Source organism: Vulpes lagopus, chromosome 4 (genome assembly GCF_018345385.1).
Source record: "Vulpes lagopus strain Blue_001 chromosome 4, ASM1834538v1, whole genome shotgun sequence".
NCBI lineage: Eukaryota > Metazoa > Chordata > Mammalia > Carnivora > Canidae > Vulpes > Vulpes lagopus.
In genome coordinates, this window is record NC_054827.1 from 90,117,608 (window position 1) to 90,133,653 (window position 16,046).

Sequence of the window (16,046 nt, forward strand, 5' to 3'; positions counted from 1 at the left end):
TCTAATTCTCTACCTCCCTACTAGGTAAAGCAGAGCTTGAGACTTGATCTCATCAATGAGGTGTCTTTTTGGTATCGGAGTTGTAAGCATGGAAACAAAAGGAATCACACCCGTGTTTTGTTTCTTTTCCAGGACACATATGAAACTGTCCCAGACTCACTTATACAAAGAACAGCTTAGCTCACATAAAGAGTTCTTTGAAGATAATATTTCTAAACAAGTCCATCACAAAAGTCTTGAGGGAAGACTTTTGCTTTGTTTATTTTCAGGGGTAGGACAGAAAAAGTAAGCACACCAGAGGATCTGTAGCATTTTCTCTTTCCATAAAAAAGAAATATAATATTTCAGGAACTTCCTTGGGAAACAAACAGCAGCCCCATTCATAACCACTTGCCCAAGTATAATTTGCAAATTCCCTCTCCTTCTCTTGCCAAGATGCCCTCTCCCATTTCCTGACCTTCAAAATGGCTCCAGTTTGATTTCCCTCCTCAACCCAGCGTTTTCCCAAAGAGAACTCTCCATCTTAGATTTTTTGCACAGTTGTCCTAAAAAAAACTAAAGAAATAAAGTTCTTTTAAAAAGACTAATTTTCACTATTGAAATACATTGTGGAGAGGTTAATATGAAATCTACTCAACTTTTTTGGGGGGGATTAACTCTTTTAATTTAAATGGCGGGATTTCTGGCATCATAAACTTTCAGGGACACCTCGGTGGCTCAGTGGCTGAGCACTTGCCCTCGGCAGAGGTCATGATCCCGGGGTCCTGGGATCGAGTCCCACATCAGGCTCCCTGCCTGTTTCTCCCTCTGCCTATGTCTCTGCCTCTCTCTCTCTTGTGTCTCTCAGAAGGAAACTTTCAAAGTCCATATGAGAGGCAGACTTAACAGCTCCATTTCAGCAAAATACCCACAGCAAAGAAACTATATCAAGACAGCTTTCAGGGTCTACCTGAAAAAACTTAAAAATCCATTTGGCATTATTTAAAATGGCAGAAGAATGAAAAGCTTAGTCCAAAATAGTTCACAATTCAAAGATATCAAGGAATAAATAACCTTAGTACCATCATCATTTAGACCAAGACACTAGCCAAGTCCTAATTTGGGTTCTGGCAGTATAAAGAGGATTTTCCCCCTTTAGTCTGGGGTCAACTGTGATAGGATATGTATACACCCTATAGAAGGCAGCTTGTCCCCTAATGTATTCTAGAAGTGGCCCTCTAGAATGATTCATGCCTTTCTGTAATCTTCTTCCCTTGGATGTGGATTTAGTAACTTGATTCTAATGAATAGAACACAACAAACTATGGGACACCACTTCTAAGAATAGATTATAAAGGGGCTCTGGCTTCCATCTTACTTGCCCTTTCTTCCTTGCTCACTGAAGGAAGCCAGCTGCCATACTGTGAGCTGCCCCACAGAGAAGCCCATATGTCAAGGACTGAGGGAGGCCTGTGGCCAACAACAGCAATGAACTGGGGTCCTCAGTCCAAATGTCCATCAGGAACTGAATCCTGCCAACACCATGACTGAGCTTGGAAGCAGATCTGCCCTGCTTGAACTTTGTGATAGTCATTTATGAGACACTGAATGACAGAGGACCTAGTTAAACTATGAACAGATTGTCGACTCTCAAAAAGTGTGAGATAAATGTTCACTGTTTTAAGCTACTAAGTTTTAGAGTAATTTGTTACACAGTTATAGGCAACTAGTACACATGCCAGATATCCTCTGTCTCCCCCCTAAAATATGATTGGCTCTTCAGGCATTCACACAAACTCTTTAGCTTATGGAGAAACACCGGGTCAAGAGCCACTTTATAAAGAAGAAAGAAAGAAAGAAAAGAAAGAAAAGAAAGAAAGAAAGAAAGAAAGAAAGAAAGAAAGAAAGAAAGAAAGAAAGAAAGAAAGAAAGAAAGAAAGAAAGAAAGAAAGAAAGGAAAGAAAGAAAGAAAGAAAGAAAGAAAGAAAGAAAGAAAGAAAGAAAGAAAGAAAGGAAAAGAAAGGAAAAGAAAGGAAAAGAAAGGAAAGAAAGAAAGAAAGGAAGGAAGGAAGGAAGGAAGGAAGGAAGGAAGGAAGGAAGGAAGGAATCAATCCCTGGGTGGCTCAGCAGTTTAGCGCCTGCCTTTGGCCCAGGGTGCAATCCTGGAGTCCCAAGATCAAGTCCCGCGTCAGGCTCCCGGCACGGAGCCTGCTTCTACCTCTGCCTGTGTTTCTGCCTCTCTCTCTCTCTCTCTCTCTCTCTCCATCATAAATAAATAAATCTTTAAAAAAAAAGAAAAGAAAAAAAGAAAGAAAGAAAGCAGTTATCTCTCTTTTTCAGTCCTACAAATGTGCCTTTCATATTTCCCCTTGTTATTTTTTTTAATTAATTTTTATTGGTGTTCAATTTACCAACATACAGAAAAACACCCAGTGCTCATCCCGTCAAGTGTCCACCTCAGTGCCCGTCACCCATTCCCCTCCAACACCCGCCCTCCTCCCCTTCCACCACCCCTAGTTCGTTTCCCCGAGTTAGGAGTCTTTATGTTCTGTCTCCCTTCCTGATATTTCCCAACATTTCTTAACATTAGTATTTTGAGACTTAATTATCAAGCCCATATGCCCAGAAGTCATAATTTTATCAACTATGTGCAATAATTTCAGCCATAAGTCATCTTAATATACAGGTGGCCTTTTCCTTTCTTCATTCAGCCAATCATTCTTTCATTCACTGAAAAATACTCTATGTCTTTCTCTGGGTAACTTCTAGTTCACTGTGGGATCATTCAGCTGTGTAGGATTCCCAGCTTCATAACCCATTGGGTCACATGGATGGCAGCAATCATCTAACTTCAATATAGAATTTTTTCACTGAGGCTAAGATTAAATTTTACCTTTAGGCTAGAAGTCTAGCCAAACCATCTAGAATCTCAACTACCATGAATCTAATTCACATTCTACTGGTTACCTCCATGAAAACATACAGAAAACAGAGTACAACTAATCCTAATTAATGAGCAAAGAATAATAATCCAAAACTGGGCATTAAGTAATTCATTCAAGTATGTGATGGATAGGATGTCATGGGACCTTGTAATAGGGGTATTTGACCTACATGGACCTGTCAAAGAAGGACTCCCTGAAAAAGTGAGCTGAGATCTAAAGACCATAATGTCTAACTGTATCAACAGGAAAAGGGAATAGTATATGCAAAGGTCCTGCAGAGGAGGAACATGGAAAAAGGGTCAATGTAGCTGGAATATAGAGCAATTAGGGAACAGGGCACACAATATGAAACTGGAGTCCAGGCCATAAGGATGAGACTCTGCAGAGCTTATGAGGCCCTATAAAAGGGTTTAGTCTTTATTCTAGGAGAACTGAGAAACCACTGGGTGGTTTTCAATAGGGTTGGCCACAACAGATCAGAGTTCTGAAGAAATTCATCTGAATATGATACAGATTAAAGATTAAAGGAGCCCAGAGGAGTGGAGAAAGCAGTCAGAGACCATGGCAGTAATCTAGAAAGACAGGTTAGAAGCCTCGTACCCCCTCACCACCTTCAGGAGGCCTTGTGGTAAGGTAGAGAGGTGAACATGGTAGAGATATTTAGGAGAATGATGGGTTACATACAGGGAGACACTCATGTACACACATGCAGAGAGATTAACAGAGCAAACAAAAGTGAAGAAAAGAATTTTAAGCTCATGAGTAAAAGCTTTAACCAAACAGCTTTTTTGGGCACGTTAATTGCTTGATCTAATTAGATCCAAGTGACCCTATTGCACCTATTTATACACAGTGGGTGCTCAAAAACTATAAAATGAATACTTTTTGGACAAGCCATGTATCTCTGCCATACCTTCTATGACTATTTTGTCTGCAAAATGCCGTTTAGCCTTATCTAACAGCTTTACTAAGGACTTCTCCAAGCTAGTCTAGTCGAAGGAACTTTTCTTTCATAATGGTTTTAATAAGGTATAGTTTAATATAGATATAGTTTATATACCACACATTTACCCTTTTAAAGTCTACAATTGGGTAATTTTTAATACACTCAGAATTATACAACCATTACCACCATCAATTGGAGAACATTTTTGATCTTGCAAGAACAAACTTCATACCAATTATCACTCACTCCCCCACCCCTCTTCTCCCGAGCCTAGGCAGCCCATGATCTATGATCTGTCTCCACGGATCTGCCTTTCCTGGATACTTCATATGGATAGAATTATACAGTGAGTGGCCTTTTGTGTCTGGCTTCTTTCACTTAGTATATTCTACTATCCATCTGTGTTGAAGTATGTATCAGTATTTCATTCTTTACCACCAATTTTAATAGTTTTAGATTCACAACAAAAATGAAAGATACAGAAATTTCCCATATATCCCCTGCCCTCACACATGCATAGTCTCTCCCATTATCAACATCCTGCACCAGACTGGAACATTTGATCTAATTGACGAACCTAACAGGGACTCATCATAATCATCCAAATTCCATTGTTACATTATCCTTCACTCCTGGTGTTACACATTCTGTGAGTCTGGACAGATACATTTATCATTGTAACGTCATATAGATTATTTTTATTATCCTAAAAATTCTCTCTGCCCCATCTTTTCATCCTCCTCCCCCCAAAACTGACAGTTTTTACTGTCTCCATAGTTTTGCCTTTTTCAGAATGTAATAGTTGGAATCATGTAGGATGTAGCCACCTCAATTGGCTTATTTCACTTTGCACTATGCATTTAAAGTTCCTCCAGGGCTTATCATGGCTTGATAGTTCACTTCTTTCCAATGTCTGGATATGCCACAGTGTATTTTTTATTCACCTACTGAAGGACATCTTGGTCATGGCCAACTTTAATTATTATTAAAAAAATATTTCAGGGGTACCTGGGTGGCTCAGTCAGTTAAGCATCTGCCTTCACCTCAGGACATGATCTTAGAGTACTGGGATGAGCCCTGCATCAGGGTCCCTGCTCAGCTGGGGAGTCTGCTTTTCCCTCTCCCTCTGTCTCTCCCCCTGCTTGTGCTCTCTCTAATAAATAAAGTCTTAAAAAAAAAAAAAAAAAACCCTTTCATCAACACCCATTTAGAAGGGGTGTGTGTGTGTGTGTGTGTGTATCTAAGACTTCATTCCATCAGATAAATAGGAGCATGATAGCTGGATCGTATGGCAAGAGTATGTTTAGTTTTTAAATAAACTGTCAAACTGTCTTCCAAAGTGACTATACCACTTTGCATTTCCATGAGCAATGAGAGAGTTCCTGTTGCTTCAAATCCTCACAGTATTTGGTGGTGTCAATGTTTCAGATTTTGGCCATGCTACTAAATGTACAGTGATTTCTTGTTTTATTTTGCACATCCTTGATGACATATGATGTGGAGTATCTTTTTTCTATGCTTATTTGCCATTTGTATGTCTTCTTTGGTGATGTGTCTGTTAAGGTTTTTAGCTCATTCTTTTTTTTTTTTTTAGTTCATTCTTTAAAAAAAAAAAGATTTTATTTATTTATTCATGAGAGGCAGAGACATAGACAGAGAGAGAAGCAGGCTCCATGCAGGGAGCCTGATGCAGGACTCGATCCCAGGACTCCAGGATCATGCCCTGGGCCAAAGGCAGGTGCTAAAGCACTGACCCACCCAGGCGTCCCATAGTTCATGCTTTAATCTAGTTCTTTTCTTATTATTTGGTTTTAAGAGTTCTTTACAAATTTTGGGTCACAGCCCTTTATCAGCTACGTGTTTTGCAAATATTTTCTACCAGTCTGTGGACTTTCTTATTCTCTTGACATTGCCTTTTGCAGAACAGGAATTTTTGTTTTTTTTTTTGGAATTTTTAAGTTTAATGAAATCCAGCTTACCAATTTTTTCCTTCATGGAGCATGCTATAGGTGCTGTATCTTAAAAACCACTGCCATACTCATTTTCACGTAAGTTTTATCCTTTCTTTTTAAAGTTTTGTACTTTTTCTTTTTCTATTTGAGGTGTCTCTTATGAGGGGTACAATGGTATATTTTGTGAAGAGTATGGAGTCTAAGATCTAGATTCATCTTTTGCATGTCTAGTTGTTTTAGCACCATTTGTTGAAAAGACAACCTTTCCTCCATTGTATTGGTTTGCTCCTTTGTCAACAATTGACTGTACTTATAGGGGTCTATTTCTGGGTTTTCCATTTTTTTAAAAAAAGACTCTATTTATTTATTTATCCATGGGAGAGAGAGAGAGAGAGAGAGAGAGAGAGAGAGAGAGAGGCAGAGACACAGGCAGAGGGAGAAGCAGGCTCCATGCAGGAAGCCCAACATGGGACTCGATCCTGGGTCTCCAGGATCACGACCTGGACTGAAGGCGGCGCTAAGCCACTGAGCCACCCGGGCTGCCCAAGGGTTTTCCATTTTCTTTCACTGATCTATTTGTCTCATGTTTCACCAAAGCCACTGTCTTCATCACTAGAGCTTTATATTAAATTTGATGTCCAGAAATGTCAGTCTTCCATCTTTGTTCTCCTTTAAAATTATGTTAGCTTTTCTAGGTCTTTTGCTTCTCCATGTAAAATATAGAATCATGTTGTCAATACGCAAAAAGTAACTTGACATTTTGACTGACATTGCATTAAATCTATAGATCAAGATGGGAGGAAGTGACCACTTAATAGTAAGTCTTCCTATCCATATGGAACTGGAGGGTATTATGCTGAATGAGAGAAGGACAAACATTATATGGTCTCATTCATTTGGGGAATATAAAAAATAGTGAAAGGGAATAAAGGGGAAAGGAGAAAAAATGAGTGGGAAATATCAGACAGGGAGACAGAACATGAAAGACTCCTAACTCTGGGAAACGAACTAGGGGTAGTGGAAGGGGAGGTGGGCGGGGGGTGGGGGTGACTGGGTGACGGGCACTGAGGGGGGCACTTGATGGGATGAGCACTGGGTGTTATTCTATATGTTGGCAAATTGAACACCAATAAAAAATAAATTTATTTTAAAAAACTGAAAAAAAAGTCTTCCTATCCATAAACATGGAATATCTATCCATTTATTTAGTTCTTCTTTCTTCTACTTCATCAGAATTTGATAGTTTCCCTCATATAGAGTTTGTCTGTATTTTATTAAATTTATACTTAAGTAATTTATTTCTTGAGTGCTAATGTAAATGGAATCTTTTTAAATTTCAAATTCCACTTGTTCTTTACTGGTATGTAGAAAAGTGATAGACTTCTGTATATAATCTTGTATCCTGCAAGTCTGCTGCAATTGCTATTAGTTCCAGTTTTTTTTAGTTCTTTCAAGTTTTTTACATAGTCAATTATGTCATCTGTGAAGAAATCCAGTTTTCTTTTTTTTTTTTTTAAGATTTTCTTTATTCATGAGAGACACAGAGAGAAAGAGGCAGAGATAGAGACAGAGGGAGAAGCAGGCTCCATGCAGGGAGCCCAATGTGGGATTCAATCCTGGAAGTCAGGGATCACACCCTGGGCCAAAGGCAGACGCTCAACCGCTGAGCCACCAGGCATCCCAGAAATCCAGTTTTATATCTTCCTTTCCAATCTGTTTATATTTTGTTTTCCTTTTTTATTTTATTGTATTAGCTAGAACTTCCAGTACAATGTTGAAAAGGAGTGGTGAGATGGAACATCATTGCCTTGTATCTGATCTTAATGGGAAAAGTCTGAGCTTCTCAACATTAAGTATGATGTTAGCTTTAAGCATGATGTTTCTATTCAGTCTTTCTCAAACTGGGGGTGTTCCCCTCTATTCCCCATTAACCAAGAATTTTTATCATGAGTAAGTGTTGCATTTTGTTAAATGCCTTTTCTGCACTGATATTTTGACATAATCATATGATTTTTCTTATTTAGCCTGTTGAAATGATAGGTCACACTAACTGATTTTCAAATGTTCAACCAGACTTGCACGCCTGGGATAAATCTCACTTGGTTGTAATTTATTTAGTATTTTTTATACATTATTGAATTTGATTTTATAGTTTTATAGATGAATAATGTTTCATTGTAGGGATATACTACATTCTGTTTATTCATTAGTAGATGGACATTGGGTTATTTTCACTTTCTGCTCTTATGAATAACCCTTCACTGACCACTTATGTGTAGGTTTGCGTGCACAGATTTTCAGTTTTCTTGTGTATATATCTGGTGGTGCAATCGCTGTGTCATGTGGTAACTACGTATTTAGTTTTAATAAGTAGCTGCCCTGGGGCACCTGAGTGCCTCAGTTGGTTGAGTGGCCAATTCTTGCTTTTGGCTTGGGTCATGAACTCAGGGTCATGAGCTCAAGCACTGTGTTGGGCTCCATGCTCAGCAGGGAGCTTGCCTGAGATTCTCTCCCTCTCCCTCTATCACTCTCTCTCTCAAATAAATAAATCTCTAAAAAAAGTAGCTGTACCATCTTGCAACCCAACCAGTACCTTCCCTCATCCTTGCAAATACTTGGTATTGTCAGCCTTTTTGATTATAACTATTCTAGTGTGAAGTTATAATTTTCCTAACAGCTGGTATTAAGCACCCTGTCCTATTCCAATTGTACATTTGTATCTTATTTGGTGAAATACTATTCAGAACCTCTTCCTACTTCAAAACTGGGTTTTTGCTTTTTACGTTGAGTTGTAAGAGTTCTTTATTCTGGATATAAATCAATAATCAGATATATGATTTGCAAATATTTTCTCCCATTTCATAGGTTGTCTTTTCACTTTTTAAATATCCTTTGAATCAAAAAAGGCTTAAGTTTTGTGATGCTAATTTGTCACTTTTATTTTTTGCTTGTGCTTTTGGTGTCAAGTCTCAGAAGGAATTGTTTAACCCAAGACCACAAAGATTCACTCCTGTTTTCTTTTGGGAGTTTTGTAGTTGCCGTTCTCACATTTATATTAAATTATGCATGAAACAGGGATCCAAATTCAATTTTGTGCATGAGTAATACCAGTTTTCTCTTCTGAAAAGACTTTTTTCTGCACTGAGTTATCTTGATTGATTTCTGAGTTAAACTAAACTTGCATGTCTAGGATAAATCCCACTTCATGGTATATAATGCCTTATATATGTTACTAGACGTGGTTTGCTACTATTTTGTTGAGGATTTTTGTATTTGTATTCATAAAGAATGTTGGTCTATGACGTTCTTGAGGTATCTTTGTCTGGTTGTGATATCAAAGAAATACTGGTCTTAATACAATGAGTTGGGAAGTGTTCCCTCCTCTAATATTTTCTAGAAAGGGGATCCCTGGGTGGCTCAGCGGTTTAGCGCCTGCCTTTGGCCCAGGGCTTGATCCTGGAGTCTCGGGATCGAGTCCCACATTGGGCTCCCTGCATGGAGCCTGCTTCTCCCTCTGCCTGTGTCTCTGCCTCTGTGTCTCTCATGAATAAATAAATAAAATCTTTAAAAAATAATACTTTCTAGAAAAATAGGCCATTTTTTGATTACTAACTCAATCTTTTTGCTTTTTATAAGTCTATTCATATTTTTTATTTCTTTTTGAGTCAGGTTTGATAGTTTATGGATTTCTAAAATTTGCCCATTTCATCTAGATTATCTTATACTTATTTCTTGACTTATAATTGCTCATAGTAGTCCATCATACTTTTTGTTAGTAGATATCTCCTCTGAATGAAGTAACTTTTAAATGGTTTAATAATTATCCCAGAATGTTGAAATTAATAATAGCAAAGTTAAATATATAATGGACTACTATAGTTTTGAGTTTACAAATTCTGAGTCACGGGACATGCAAACATAGCCTTCCAGCTCTCACTTCTAGAACGAAAAAAGAGAGGCACAAAGACAGAACCTACACATTTTTAGTTAAAACACACCGAAGTCAATTCAACTGAATTAAGAAACAAGACACAGCCAACCACACTTACACTGACACACATGCATGCATGCAGTATAATAAACCCACTATGACAAATTCCTAAGTTATGAGCATTGTAAAACAATCACACGCCAAACCCTCTCCATTTCTTGAGTAGACTATGTCTCGCCTTCATTTATTTCTTGAGTTCAAGGCCATCAGAATTCTATACCCCATGCTTTCTGAAATCATAGTTCACGTATTAATATATACATATGTATTAATGACCACGTAATTTTTATAGACTCCATGACCAAGAATCAGGTTGCCTGAAAGTCACAAAAAAATTCAGATCTTAATAAGATTCATAAATATGTATTACATCTAATCACTTCTTGTAAAATAAATCTATAAAACTATTTTAGAGGAGAAGTTGCATGTATATTTTATAGTCTTTTCTTTCAATGAAATTATTCTTAAACTTTCTTCAAAGAACCTGGGCTAATTGTTATGTTGACTTTTCTAAAACAAAATTCAACTACAAAGTTTTGAAAATGTTAAAGAATATGACAAGGCTTATTCTTCAAGCTGTATTGATACATTTGATACATTTAGGAAAAAATTATGCTTATCACCATACACCTGACTGCCACTCTAGTTTATACAACACATGCCTTTATGATTTTAGTTGATTTTTTTTGGTGGGGGGGGGGGGGAATCCCATGATGTAGGGCAGGTGGCATTAACACATTTTTTTTTTAATTTAAGCATTTTATTTTATGACACAATGAAACCTCTTTTTTTTTTTTTTTTTTTTACAATGAAACCTCTTTACTGCATCTTTATCATCTCATTAGAGAGGAGACAAAACTCCTGAAGTTCCACAGGTTAGATGACCGGCCCAAGGTCACAGAGCTCTTAAGTGGTAATGCTGGGACCAGGAAATCCAGTCCAGTAACTCCCAGTCACACATCTCCTCTGTGACACTGCTTCTCACTTAGAAAAACTAGAGGCAAAAACTTAGAATACAAAGTGTGTTTAAGAAGAAAGAAAATTTCCAGTAACTCTCCCTAAACTTTTTCTCTGAAAGCATGTTTATTTTGAATGTTTACAAATCACTCTCCTTAACTTTGTTATCAACTACTTGACTAAAAGCATGTTTTAAATAATCTTACTGATATTGAGTCTTCAGTGACCTGCAACCTGTCGACTTCACAGACCTATTTAAGAATCTTTAAAAGTAGTCTTCAGAGTTTAGAGCTACAAGATACTGTTGAAATATTAAACAACCCTGAAAAATCCCCTTTCGAGCAATTCTGAGGCTAACTTAGCTCGTGTGTCACTGAATGTTCTTCTACACAACACTGATTTAAAACTTCATTCTGCTAGCTCTATAGATAGCTATTTATCAGTGATTAGAGATAATTCATACCAGTGGCCATTATCTGAATGTTTATTTTCTATATACTTAAGAAAGCTGGAACATATTATCTGTCTGTGGAAAAATATCGCTGTTCGATTACAGCACAAAGCACTAAATCAGAATGTAACTCATGGCATATGGGCACGGTAGCAGCACTCACCCAGCATAGGACAAAGTACTTCTGACTCCTCTGACACAGAGGCCTAAGTACAAATAAAGTTTATCTTCACTTTCTCCTCAGAGAAACCAATGTTTACTTGTAATCTAAAATGTCTTAGGGAGTCAATGTAATTTTCGAGACCATGTATCCTCAGTGGTCACACACCCATGGGTTAAAAGGAGATTGCAGTCGTTAAGCTACTCTAGCCTAGTGACCGATGGACTTCAGTCCAAATGATACTGTCCCATAGGGCATTTATCATTATCGGGGTGGGGGTGAGAGAAATACCTGCAGAAGCTCTGAGGGAAAAGGATCAAAGCACGCTTATGATGAGCACTGAGTAAGGTACAGAATTGCTGAATCACGTACACGCAGAACAAACACCGTAGGTTGCCAATACCGGAATTAAAATTTAAAACGTAAAAAGAAAATAAATAAAAGGAAGCTGATTTAAGTCTTTGCTGCTCCCCCCATATCCAAACCAGGGAGAGGAGGAATCGGAAAAAAATCTGCACTTTGGCCAGAGATTTCCTGGGAGAAGCTGAGGAGGAAAAGGAGTGGTCGCCTCGCTAGTGCTTGACCCTGGTCGTGGGCACCTTGTCCTCCCCTGTGGTCCTTCCCCCGCTCCCGCTCCTGCCAGGACGGCCAGGGGTGGGGAGAGGGCAGGGCCCGGTGCGTGTGGGGCTCACCTCTTGGCTTCCTCCAGGTGGCACAGGTACTCGTAGGCCATGTTCTGGCGCCGCCTCTCGTCCATCTCCTCGGCAGACAGCCTCTCATCGTCCACGATAGCTAAAAACAGAGGACACGGCTATTACCTGCGGGGCAGTGTCCACCACGCAAGCCCCGGGGGCAACCGCCACAGAAGGCTTCCACGGAGAACGCGGAAAGCAGGGGCCTGACACGTGAGGCACAGAGAGGTGCCTTCGCATCGTTGCACAATGTCGCTGCTAACAGCAAGGTCAGGGGATCCCTGGGTAGCTCAGCGGTTTAGCGCCGCCTTCGGCCCAGGGTGTGGTCCTGGAGTCCGGGATCGAGTCCCACATCAGGCTCCCTGCATGGAGCCTGCTTCTCCCTCCTCCTGTGTCTCTGCCTCTCTCTCTCTCTCTATGTCTATCATAAATAAATAAATAAATCTTAAAAAAAAAAAAAAAAACCAGCAAGGTCAAGTGGGTTCGGGTTAAAACCACGGCATACAATGAGAACAGCCGGCATCTTTCACAGACACAAGGCCGAAGACCTTAGGCAGCCTCGAATCCACTGGAGTGCAGTCCCCCTGCGACAACTTTTCGTAACAAACCTGTAGAACTGGCATAGTGGCTCAGCTTGGACCTTCTTGGAAACTCTGACGTCTAACAACTCATCTACAGGATGTGTGTTTTCTCACTCGTAAAGGAAATTAAAGCTTTTCACCCAAGGTAAACCCTACTTTACAGTCTCCAAACCCAGGTCTCTAAGATTCCTCCTTCACATATTTCTTGGCCTTTGTGAAGGTAACCTTCCTGGTCCACAGGGAGCCAAACGAAGAAAACAAAGGAGACATCTGGTGAGCAGTTTTCAAGCCCGCACTCTAGGCCAACACAAACCTCAGTTTATGAACCTTCACAATTGAGCTTTGCTTTTTCGGTAGAGAACACGGCCTCCCCATCTCCTGAGTGCATTTCCTCTGCCCAGCGTCTCAACGGCACTCAACTGTCACATCAGGCAACTCTTTGCAGTCCATTTTCATGACAACATTGCTTTCTCCTAACAAGGAACTCCTTTTCCCTCTTCAATCCTGAACTTTAATTCTGATACATATAAAATGAATTTGGCTTCTAGTCTGTTATGTTACTCATCTAACGAACACACAGTGAATGCGCAGCAGGGATATGGTCATGTGGGACAGGCACGTCAGCATGCTTTTTTCTTTCCCAGCCACCAGCTCCAATCAGCCATTCCACAAATGAGACCCCTGGCTCCAAGCAGAAGAGTTAAGGTCACCTGCCCATCCTTACAAAGGCCAGTTCCATGCCCTCGGATGAGGAGTTCAAGATATCATTGTGACAGACCAAAGGAATGAAGATCCGATTTTGAGCTCTTAATGGAGCAAATATCATGCTAAATGCTTAAATTCTAAAAGTGGTACAAAACCCTCAAAGAACTCAAAAGAGATGGGCTTAAATTTACATCAATAAAAATATGGTGGAATTCCAGAAACATATACAAACATGCTGGATGCTTATTTATCAAGCACTTATCAAGCTTATGTTTCAAGCCCTTAGGCTGCATGTCCTATGATCGGTCTCACGTAAGTCTCATGACACTAGGAAGCAGGTAATTTGTCCCACTTTACAGCTGAGCCAACAGGATGGGAAGTCATTTGCCCAAAGGAAAAGTAGAAACATTAGGGCTAGAAATGAGGGGATGGGATGGAAAAACAAAACCAGTATGAAAGAACTCAGGGGAAAAAAAAAAAAGAAAGAACTCAGGGAAATGTCTCTTTTTATAGATGAGGAAGAAAAGAAACCAGCAGAAGAGGGAGGGGAGCCGTGGAAGAGCACCAGGACAGGCTTGGACACAACCAGCCAGGAGTTTCCACACATCCCAGCACCCTCTTCCTATCCTGCCTTTCTTCCAACTCCCAATTTCCCAGTGCTGCTCCATCCCTTGAGACAGGGAGACCTCTTCCTGGAGCAGTGGTATGAATAAGGGTCAACAAAAATTTGTGGTGTTTGTCAAAAGCATCTTCTCTTTCTTAATAAATTCAATCTGACTTGAACTTTAGAAGAGAGCTCTTGAGTTTAGGAAAAGTACCAAGCTCTGGAACCAGCCTCTTCCACACCTGCACCCCCCGCCCCCCCCAAGATTTCAGGTCTTCAATATCTCTCCCCTGGACTCTTGCAACTTCCCTCAGATCGCCTCCCAGCCACCCCTCCCTCACACGTTCTCCACACTGCCACCAGAGCTCTTTTGGAAGACACAGTCCTGCTAACGTTAACCTCCCTCACAAAACCTTCCATGGATCCCCATTTCCTCCAGAACTAAGTTCTAGAAGTCTTACCCACTCCTGCCGCCATGAAACCTGCATTCCAGCCAATCCTTCCAGACAGTGCTGCATTCCAGGACCACACCATTACCTTTCAGGTTCAAGGGCTCCTGCTCTCCACTTTCTCTGTGCTTGGAGAGCCATTTTCCCACCTTCTGTGTGTGACATCTCCTCAAGCACAATTCTGTGGATCCCCAAGCTAGGATCCATCCACCTTCCTCAGCACTCTGGTTCACCCTTTTATTACACCACTCATCACAGAGGCTCAGTCACATCTCCCTCAACAAAAGGAGATTCCATACAAGAAAGGCCCCTTGATTTATCTACGCACACCCATCACATTTATCATGGTTCTTTGCACACAGCGAACACACAACCACACAACCACACAACCATGTGCTGAAAAGCCACCTTTATGAAGTGAGCTGACCATAAGCCCATGAGGACTATATTTTGCAAATTCTGATTTTCTTATCCCGAGTTTTCTTGGAAGGTCCCTGGCATGCCCACATATCCTAACCTATTCCTCCATCTCCACTTTTCCTAATACTTTATCCCCAAGACACCTCATGATTTCCAGTTTCTTGTTTGAATTTCAGCCAAAAGACTATTTCTGACAAGATATTCTCATTTTATAGTAACTTCAGCCACATTAAAGTGAAAACAATATATAACTCCTAGTATGAATCCACACGATCACTCTGCCCTCCCCAAGTTTTATGTATGAGTGCAAGAGCCCTAGTCAAAAGGAGACCCTCTCACTGCCACCTTCCTTCCACCTCTATCAATCTACCCAGGAGGAAGCAGAAGCCTTAAAAGCACTTCATCCCTAAGCCTCGACCCCCTAATTCCCTGCACAAGCCACATAAGAGTCCACCAGTCCAAGAGAGATGCTGCTGAGCTCTCAAACTGTGACATCACCTGTCTAAAAAGAAGATTACACTTACTGTTTGAATTAAACAAACGCACACCAGAGCTTTAAATGGCAGTTCCAGCATATGGGCCACAGCTGATAGGAATCTGCACATCTTTATGGCTCCACTCAAATAAGGACTTCCCTCTCTAAGTCTTCCCTGCTTGCTCCCACTCAAAATGTGCTCTCTCCTGGCACCGCCTCTACTGCTTCATTTAATAGTAAACTCCTTGAAGACAAATCTGTGTCCTCATAATATCCAGCTCACTGTCCTGCGCAGGCTACATGCTCCATAAAAATATGCGACAAATAATCTCTTATGAGAAGTGGTTAGTATGAGAGCTCTAAAATATCTATGTGGGCAGTTTGATTTGCCTACTTACAATGAATAAGGATACAGTCACTGATGGGGCAAATACAGTACCATTCCAGAGACCTCACTTAAATGACGTTTAATTCATAGATTCTCTAGGCCAGGCATGAGCCAAAGTACCAGGGATAAGTCAGTGAACAAATCAAAACAGTGTTTACCCTCATGGGTCTTCCTTTGACGCATCCCTTTCTTCCCTCTGCCCTGGCCCATGGGACCGCATATCTGGCCCCTGTCCTTCCAACCACATCCACTTGGGCCTCACTTTCCTGCCTTTATGATCTATGGTCAAAGCATATGTTAAAGTTAGAGTGTGAGAATGCCTGAATCACAACCAAAGGAGATCCTTCTGGA

At 40.3% G+C, this 16,046-nt stretch overlaps 1 protein-coding gene across 1 annotated transcript in view; it reads right to left on the reverse strand.

The window, feature by feature from the left end:
* IQGAP2 (IQ motif containing GTPase activating protein 2) overlaps positions 1-16,046 on the reverse strand; it is a 302,560-nt gene that overhangs the window by 243,243 nt on the left and 43,271 nt on the right. Inside the window, exon 2 of the mRNA XM_041752928.1 lies at positions 12,074-12,173. Coding sequence (XP_041608862.1) covers positions 12,074-12,173 — 100 coding nt within the window. The remainder of the gene's footprint in view (positions 1-12,073; positions 12,174-16,046) is intronic.